At 44.0% G+C, this 9881-nt stretch overlaps 1 protein-coding gene across 26 annotated transcripts in view; it reads left to right on the forward strand.

Moving 5' to 3' along the window:
• TBC1D1 (TBC1 domain family member 1) overlaps nucleotides 1–7737 on the forward strand; it is a 249960-nt gene extending 242223 nt beyond the window's left edge. For 25 of the 26 annotated variants that reach the window (XR_013417136.1, XM_028847986.2, XM_078001547.1 and 22 more), the window contains 2 exons: nucleotides 1994–2167; nucleotides 5904–7737. Coding sequence is in view for 25 of the 26 variants with exons in the window: in XM_028847986.2 (XP_028703819.2) it covers nucleotides 1994–2167; nucleotides 5904–6107 (378 nt within the window). In the remaining variant the exon portion in view is untranslated. 26 annotated transcript variants of the gene reach the window in all.
• The last annotated feature ends 2144 nt before the right edge of the window (nucleotides 7738–9881 follow it).

Consider the following 9881-nt stretch of genomic DNA (forward strand, 5'->3'; position numbering starts at 1 on the left):
AGTTCCATGACATGGCATCCATTGATGGTGGCTTTGCTGAGGTTGAAATGTGAGGGTTAGGGCCGGGCGCGGTGGCTCAAGCCTGTAATCCCAGCACTTTGGGAGGCCGAGACGGGCGGATCACAAGGTCAGGAGATTGAGACCAGCCTGGCTAATACGGTGAAACCCCGTCTCTACTAAAAAATACAAAAAACTAGCCGGGTGAGGTGGCGGGCGCCTGTAGTCCCAGCTACTCGGGAGGCTGAGGCAGGACAATGGCATAGACCCGGGAGGCGGAGCTTGCAGTGAGCTGAGATGCGGCCACTGCACTCCAGCCTGGGCGACAGAGTGAGACTCCGTCTCAAAAAAAAAAACAAAAAAAAAAGAAATGTGAGGGTTTTGTGGCAAATGCGTGGAAGCAGATCCCGTAGCTAAGAGCACGCCCACTCAACCTGCCAGGCGTGTGCTGGGAACTTCCATGAGTTGCCTTGTTTAATTCTCATAGCCATCTTGGGAGGTAGGCACTGTCTGCCCCAGGTGGGAGGCCAGGAACTGTGACTGAGAGAGGTTAAGTACTGAGCTCAAGTCATTCATAGAGTCGCCAGTGGAGTCCCAATTTTAAGGCCGACGCAAAGCCTCAGAGCCAGTTACCTCGGCTGTCCAATGGAGATGATAATCCCTGCTGACCTCATAGTCACTCAGAAGGACAAAAGAGAATCAGTTCAATCCAGTAGAAATTCTCTGTCTCCCTCTTACTCCCCTCGCACACATGCACACACATGCCACAGATACAATGGATTTTAGTTTTTAGGCATCAAATGACTTCTGTGCCTTATTAGTATTATCCACTGAATTAAATAAAAAACAGCAAGCTGAAAAATTCATCCCAAGGAAGAGAAAATAAGACTGTTGGGAATGGAGAGAAAGGAAACATAGTTTTTGAACATTGATTCCAGGGAAGATATGCTAGTTTGAATGCCAATAGGATGCCATGAGAAGTAGTTTTACACTGATTTTTAACAATACTGGAGTTGCTTAAGGAAATGCAATAGAGGGGCAGTTTCTGCCCTTTAAAAGTCTGACTTCACTCTCTGAATGTGTGTTCTGATCTAGCAAGTTTTTTTTTTTTTTTCTTTTAAGATGGTCCCAGCTTGACTGTATTCTCAGATCAGTCAGATAAACGTTGGGGCTTCACTGCTGTGCTGAGAGGCCCCGGCCCCTGGGGTTCTCTCATGGAAACAACTGGAAAGAAAGGAAATGCCTTGGGCAGCGGCAGCAGCAGCTGTCTTCTGACTTTGCTTTCCGCCCTGCCTTCCTCACCAAGAGAAAGTACAGACACGGACAGCTTGAGTCACTTGGGCACTCAGGGGTTGTTTTTCACACGTGCGGTGTTTTCGTCACCATTGCTATTGTGGGAAAGAAGACAACTCAGGCATCGTTTCGTATTCACTCATCTGTGTGGGTGACATTTGGGTTTTGGCTCATTTCTGCATATTTGTGTGCAAAGGAGAGTTTTTTAGTAAACAGTCCCATTACTTAGCTGTTCTTGTAACTCTGAAAACCCAACTGAACTATAATTAAACTTTGACTTGGTGACTGTGCAAACAGGGCTGTGATTCTTTTGTTTCTTTTCTCCTTTTAACCCATAGTTGATTTATCTAACCTAACAGAATTTTCAGAGAAAAGAAATGAAATAAGAACTAAAAATAAATTTTTTTAAGTCTTTAAAAATGAGAGGTTTTTTTTTTTGACTTTTGGAAGATGAGTATCAAAAACCTGTACTTAATGTTACCTTGGAATTATTTCTAGATGTTTCTTATATCCTTTTGTCCCAAGTAAAAGTATTACTTTCTCAGTGCATAGTTGTTCTTATTTATCACTTCTAGTACCAAGTATAGAGCTAAGCGTAGAGGAGACGCTTCACAGATGCGCATTGTCATGATTGCGGACACCTGCCTGTATGTGTGGGGTTTTTCTCAATTTTAGTACCTGATGACTTTTCTTTCTATAACAGGTATTTGAGATGGACATTGCTAAACAGTTACAAGCTTATGAAGTTGAGTACCATGTCCTTCAAGAAGAACTTATCGATTCCTCTCCTCTCAGTGACAACCAAAGAATGGATAAACTAGAGAAAACCAACAGCAGCTTACGCAAACAGAACCTTGACCTCCTTGAACAGTTGCAGGTAGAGCATATTTATAAAGCAGCTTCCTGAATCACAAATATATGGTAGTTCATTAACTCACCAAAGGCAACAGCAGGCTGGGCTTTCCCATGACCAGAGGACCTTTCCCACCCTGATCTGTTTATAGTTGGGATCAAAGGTATCCTGGGAGAATGGGTCCTTTTTATTATGGAGCAGACAGATTGTCCTTTGCTGAGGTCAGACGGTCCCTGAGCTTTCTGAGAGGCTGTTTCTGCACTTAACTCTTTTTGGAGACAGGCCCAGAGATGAACTTGGATTCAGGATGCTGTGACCTGTTAGCTGAATGCCAGCCATTGTCATTACTCAAAGAGAATCTAAGAGCTTTAACTTCTATGAGCAAAATCAGCTAGGTCCACAGAGGGACAGTAAAGGAGGACAGTAACACAGAAATAAACATAACAAACCGGAGCAGATGATAATTCTTTGTGAGTCCTTGGTGCATATACAAAGATTTGATTAATGAAGGTCTCAGTTCTCCCCTCTAGAAACTTCCATTTCGACACGGATACACTCAGGTGAGGACATACAGAAGAAAGTCCAGTTGAGACTGTGCATGCAGGAGGGTGTGCAGAGCAAGCCCTGAGGTGTAGCACGGAGACGGGAGCTGACCAGGTCCAGCATCACCCCCACCCCCACATCACCCAGGCACACTGCTGAAAAGAACGCCTAACTGCGGAATGCAGCTCTTTTGTCAATCAGATGGCATGAAGCAACCATATGTTCTACTTTTTTTAATGTCACAAGTGTGTAGCAGTGCTGTCCCTGTTCAGGAATTGTTTTGAGGGTGTTTTTAAAAGTTGTTTTTGAGTGGCTGTGGATAAAAATACATATTTTTGCCCAAATTTTTTATGGTGTTCCTGGGCTGTCCTGAGAATAAGTCCCATTCTGATCTAAGCCTCTGATTTTTCTTCATAGAAAGATGAGCTTTGCAGACACGAGCTTGGCAGCAGGGTGAGGAAGGCCAGCCTAGTGAGTCAAGCTGTCTGAAATGCATTCCTCCCAGCAGGCATTCCATCCCAGCATACCCGATCAGATATGTGAAAGAGAGGAACAAGACTGAATGCTATTCCTGCCCAGCCCTAATAACTACTCACATTCTGAAATTTAACTTCTTCTTTTCCCCTAAGATAGAGATGTCCTAACTGAAAATATGCCTGTATACAATTTAACTGGAAGTCTCAGCTGTGACTCAAGGGGAGTCTCCAGAGGATGAAGAGCCGCTCTGGCCTGTAGGGGTACACAGTATAGGTGGTCATTTTAAATGGCTTCTAAGCCAATGACAGGTCCCTGAAATATAACATGGTGGAAACTCTTCTAATAAGGCTCACATTTGCATTGAAGTGTTTAGCTTGTTAAGATAGGCAGTTCTTACATAAAAGGTTTGTTGTATTGGGTAAATGACCATGTAGTTTTTTGGTGACAGAGCATAGAAAATAATTCCATGCTGCTCTTGTGCTATTGTTTTTGTGAAGACAGGGAGCTGTGAAAAACTTCTTAGCTACCTACATTCCTCACTAAAGGCATCAGACCAGTAATTGGTGATTACAGATGTTCGCCCTGGAATGGTCGTTCTCTTGACCAAGTAGTTCTGCACTTCTGAAAGGATCATTCAAATTGTGGTCTATGCCAACCCACCAGTAGTTCCTGAGTCCCTGCAGTGCTGAGTGCTGGGGACCACCAAGTTGAGTAAGACACTGCAGCTCTCAAAGAGTTGGATCTAGGATTGTACTGTATTGATTTGTGGTGTTTGGATATAGTTTTTCCATGATCCTCTATGAAAATATGCCTCTCATATGTGAGAATCATGCCTCCTCCTTGTACACTTTTCAGACACAGACAAGGAAAGGTGTTCAATACAGTACTGAATTTTCATATAGCTTTTCTGGGGAGACGAAATACCAAAATCAACCCATTTCCTACCTTTATTCTGTTCATAAAATTGTTAGAAGTATCAAAATCCCATTTCGTTCCCTGTTAAACACATGTGAACGTTGTCTAGACTCTGGAGAGCAAATTCTGCCACCTGTTTTGTTCAGCAATATATCAGACGATTGCATAGATGTGCCAGATGGAACCAAACAATAATGCACATGGATTTGTCATAATCCCTACAAGTCATTGACGCCCACACTGAGCCAGGTGCTGTGGGAGACAGGACCATGTGTGAAAGAGAAGACGTGCTTGCTTCTATAAAAGCATCAGTGTTATTGAGGAGACCTGGCATTAATGCAGAATAGCAAATGACCATGCAAATTAATTCACTACTAACTAAGCTGCAGGTTGCACCTCGGAATGCAGAGGGGCTTCAAAGTGATGAGGGTAGGCCCAGAGCCAGGCCCTGACGATGGGTGGATTTTGAGGATCAGAGAGTACTGCTTAAAGAGATACCTGAAGCGGGGCCACCCCCTGCCCAGTAGGCTGACAAACTAAGGCTCTTGGTCCCTTTTTATATTTTGAGTGTTCTAGTGGCCCAGCCAGAGCTAGACTTTTAGTCATGAATTGTCTGGCACAAGTGTCACATTCAAAAAAAGTATTTTCTTTGAAAAATGAAAAAAGAAAAAAAAAATATATATATATATATACACACACACACCATTTTTCCCACCTAAAATGGAACATGGCAAATCTGGACTGGATTAGTAAGATACAACAAGTCACAGAGCACTCCAGGATGCAGCTGTGAGCTGGGAACGGGCCAGAAAGGCCTCAGGGACATCAACATAAGTGTTGGAGTTTCTGCAGTTTTCTTAGGGAACCCCTTAATGTCACTAGAGCTAACACACTTGTCACCTGGGAAGCAAGCCTGCCCGAGCAAATGAGATGAGGGACAGTTGCTAGAAAGATACACCTGGAAATTCTATTTAACTAGCATTAATTATGTGCTAGGTGCTGAGGATGTAAACTGAGTCAGAGCCTCGTTCCTCCTCTGTAGGGTGGAAGAGAGGATACTGCTTATCTCTGAGACTCGTAGTGAGCAGTCAGTGAGACCAGGCACATAAACCTCTTAGCAGAACACTTGGCCTTTCCAAGGACTCCATGTGTGTTCCGGGGTAAATGCCTGTGTTTCTTGACATAGTGATGTCTTGTTCCTCTAGACATCACTAGCTTTACACAGTAGCTTTAGATGGCATGGACCTGAATAAATTGTTTTCTTGTTGGTTCCTTTTTGAGTATCACTGTGTTTGAAAAGAATTTCAGATTCGAGGATTGTTACTACTTGGGCCTTCACGAGGAAACCGTTTTGAGTTTTTGTCAGTCTGAAATCGATTTGTGGGTTTAAATATATGTGCTCATCAAAACAGGCCAGGCTCTGCTGCAGTAACAAAGTTACGTATCTCGGAGGCTTGGCACAGGGGAAGTCTTTGTGTCTCTGAAGCTTTCTTTGGCCCCATCTGAGCTGTCTTTCCGGTGGTGGTGCCTGGGGGTTTGGGTTCCCTCTGTGTCATGATCCACCATCTCTCAGCATCGGCTTCCACAGCAGCTATAGCAGGAGAAGAAAATGCCGGGGGCTCTCGGGGTGCTTTTAGGGGCCTGGTTCACCTACCCGCAAAGAGTGCAAATTGCCTTCCTGTGTGGCCAGAACTGATGATAAACTGTAGACTCATCCCTGCCGAAACACGGCTCCAGAGTGCTCCCAAGGCTGGACTGCGAGTGCATGCTGGATCCCTCCTGTGTTATCACTGGCAATTGTATTCTCATTTTTTTTATTCTCCAGGTGGCAAATGGTAGGATCCAAAGCCTTGAGGCCACCATTGAGAAGCTCCTGAGCAGCGAGAGCAAGCTGAAGCAGGCCATGCTTACCTTAGAGCTGGAGCGGTCTGCCCTGCTGCAGACGGTGGAGGAGCTGCGGCGTGGGAGCGCATCACCCAGCGACCTCCGAGAGCCTGAGTGCACGCAGCCCGAGCCCACGGGCGACTGACAGCTCTGCGGGAGAGATTGCAACACCATCCCACACTGTTCAGGCCTTAACTGAGAGGTTCGGAAGACGCTGGAGGGAGAGAAGGAAGCGGAAAGTGTGCTTCTCAGGGAGGAAACCGGCTTGTCAGCAAGTAGATTCTTACGAACTCCCACTTGCAATTCAGGGGACATGTCCCAGTGTTTTTGTTGTTGTTTTTAGATACTAAATCGTCCCTTCTCCAGTCCTGATTACTGTACACAGTAGCTTTAGATGGCGTGGACGTGAATAAATGCAACTTATATTTTCTTGTTGGTTCCTTTTTCAGTATCACTGTGTTTGTAAAGAGCATTCACAATACTGTGGAATTTCAAAAGCTGGAAGAGCTCGAGATCATTCCTCAGGCAGACGCGTGGGTCCATCATTCTTCCAAGAGGGTTTGTGTGACAACTACACCCTCTGTCACTGGCAAGGTGCAGTTGGCTCTCGCCCATTCTTGTTATGGAAACCTAAGATGATCATTGGGAAGAATGGAAAGTGATTTATTTAATTTGGATATCCTGATCACTGTCAAGTGAAATTGATCTCTCTGGTATTTAAGACGGTTTGTCTTTAAAAAAATACAGAATGTTTTCATACATTTTTGCTTATCCCATAAGTACAGTTGATCAAAGTCAGAGTAGGCAAATGCTTATGGGACAGTTGACACCTTTTAGACCCTACCAGGTATTGCTAGTATGTGAGCTGCAGTTGTGGGGTCTGAGATATTTCTTTGTGGTAGTTTCATACCCATGCTATAGAGTCATGTATTTATTTTTGCCTGTTGTGTGATGTAATGCAATCATGTTCCTTTGAGTCTCCATCCCTTGGAAATCTGATTTCTTGCAGAAGGAGCAGGCACATCAAGATATTCAGGGGTGCCCCAAGAGTCTGGGATTTTCAAAAAAAAAGATCAGGCTGAAGCTGCAATCAGATTTATGACAGCTGACAGTTTTTCAGAGGTCGCACACAGTGACTCTCCTCTCTCAGGATAACGAGGATCTGTGCCTTCAACAAGCAAAATGCTGCTCACGGTTGTCCTGCTTGCAGCCAGTCACTGTGTAAAGCCTCTCTGATGTGCATTTAAGAGTGGTTTGCTTTCTTACAAAGATAGGGTTCTGTGCAGTCACAGGCCACTTCCTTGACAACACCATCATTTCTGATCTTTATTACTGTAACCACTTCTTCTATTCCATAGGAGTTTCTTTTGATTCTCTCAGTTGTTGTGGGGGTGTCTCTTAATCCTGGGGTAAAAGGAGAGTTTGCCATACTTAGACTCATTATGAGTCTCCCCTGCCATTTCACGAGGAGACCACAGTGCTGCCCCCAGTGCCTAAACAGGTGGCTGGCGTTCGAGACTTCCTCTTGTTCCTGGGTCAGAGGAGAGCGGTTTCCATCATAAACCAAGATGATGAGTTCAGCCTTTATCCCTAGTGGTTCCACTAGATGTAACTTAAAGGAGTGAACATTCGAGGACTTTGTTCTACATCAGATTTTACTATTTGAATGTTTACTGTTGGATTTTGGACATCTTATTACTGTTACTCAAAAACATTGACTCTGCATCAAGTAAGAAACACGAAAGCAATAAAACAAGAAATAATTCATGCCCACATTTTTATGGTGGTTTTTTTTTTTTTTTTAACTTTGGATTTTTGCTTTTCAGCCTGGGAGTAAAGGAATGCCTTATGAACACCTGTGGCCTATGTGTGGTCATTACCCAACCATCAGTGAGATTATTTGAGGTATTGGTGTCTGCTTCCAGTATTGTTATCTGAGTGTTAATTATGTAAGTTGTAACATCTCTACCCAGGGTGTGAGTTTAGCACTGATGAGACCAGCTCCATCAGTGGTATGTGGCAATGAGTGCTGTTACGAGATTGTGTTGGGCAGAAAGGACTGTTGACATGAGCCTGTGGATGTAGATTGGACAGTCTCAGCTTGTGACTTACTAGGCAAGGTGCAGAGAGGCAACTGTGTGAGGATTCTCAGAGCCAAATTTGTAAACCATGTTTTGTGTTGTATTTCCCCCAAAACTCATTTGTACACTTGCTGGTGTCAATCTTTTGATGCCATTTATGCCTCTTAAGACATTTTGAGGCCTCAAGAAGTGTACTATTACCTGGAACAGGATGAGACTCTCTTCAGCTTGCACACTTGGTTCCCTCTCAGGGGTGGCCTATAGATAGAACAATGACATCCATTTGGAGGTTTGTGTGTCTGGTTTGGTAAACGGGAGAAGAGTTGCTCCAAGTGCCATGGGATACCAAATTTTGTTACAGAATTAGATCAATCTCAACTGTGTGAAGTGCTGGAGAAGTGAAGATTCAGAAGGCGTGTGAATCAGGCTAAGTCACCAGGTCGTCTTTTGGAAGCAAAGCACAAGGCCACTGCAGAAGTGGGCCTGGGCAGGTGACATGGCGGGGGCTCTGTGACCACCTCCATGGGTCTGCAGCCAGGTATTTAGTGGTGTGCCGGGGCCACCCTAGTCAACACTCAGGAAGAAGAGCTGGAGGTGAAGCAGAAGGGAATGAGGACAAGCTGGAACTGGCCAGGCACCTTCGTGTCTGTCTCGTTGCTACACCATATTGAACAATGGTTATCTCAGAGAAAAATGGTACTTGTTTCACTTTGGCCCTCCAGATCTCATGCCAGCATGTCTTAGAGCCAATTCTAATTCAGGGGAATTAGGGAAGGGGACTCTGGAAAACACAGTTCTGGATTAACCACGTTAACATAGTATAAGCCACCATGGTTAATTTTGGAACCTGCCTACTTTGAATGACAGCATGCATGTTTGAGTCTTTTTATAGAGGCCCTTCGTCTAAGTATGTACAATTAGTGATCCATAAAGTTCGGACTCAGATTGACATTGGCATTGAGAGTCACTGATGGTGCACCATTAGAGATGACAAACTTCAGAGACCACTTCTGGCTTCTGGGACTGCCTCCCAGCTTTCATCTGCCCTGCTCTGCCAGCTGTAGGAAGAGCTGACTCTGATTACTATTTAATCCTACTAATTAAAATCCAGAAACTATGTGGGACAATAATTTATAAGCCACATTGTCGTAAATGTAAACTCTGCTTTAAGGATTTGGCATCGCTCAAAATAATTCTAGACTGGGAAAGCTGGAGGGAGCTTCTCTTCATACTGGAAAGTCACCTCCCACCTCATTTTGTACAGGAAAATGCTTAGTGAGGTGTAGAGAGTTTCAGAATCACCTGATGGTTGGTTACAGGATCAGAGTAGATCCCTAGCCTTCTGGCTGCCTAATAGTGGGCAGCACCCAGCTTTACTTCCGGTGAGTTTTGGGAACCATTTCTGATGACATCAATTTACAAAGCAAAGAGATGTTTGCTTCATTTTCGCAAAGCTGACCTATATTGTAAAGAGCCCAAATCAGTTTCTCTCCTGAAATTCCTCCAGCAGCTTTAATTGATAGGGAGTTAAAACTGGGAGGCTCTCCAGTGAGTGACCCCTACGTGTGGACCCAGAGGCGGAGAAATTCTATTGCAACAGGATTTGACATGATTAGATATAATGTTTGTTCTTGACAACTATTTCCTTTTTACCTTTGGACTTTTGAAAACCTTTGCATTATAATGTTTTTAGAAGAAACAAATCAACACAGAATTACCTTTGGTTTTATAAAAGAGAAACTCCATTATGTAAACTATTTTGCTGCCATCTCTAGAAATGATTAAAATGATCAGGGAAATTCAAGAGTTATATGGTATGGAGCAGCCACAACAGTTAT

Source organism: Macaca mulatta, chromosome 5 (genome assembly GCF_049350105.2).
Source record: "Macaca mulatta isolate MMU2019108-1 chromosome 5, T2T-MMU8v2.0, whole genome shotgun sequence".
In the NCBI taxonomy this organism is placed as follows: domain Eukaryota; kingdom Metazoa; phylum Chordata; class Mammalia; order Primates; family Cercopithecidae; genus Macaca; species Macaca mulatta.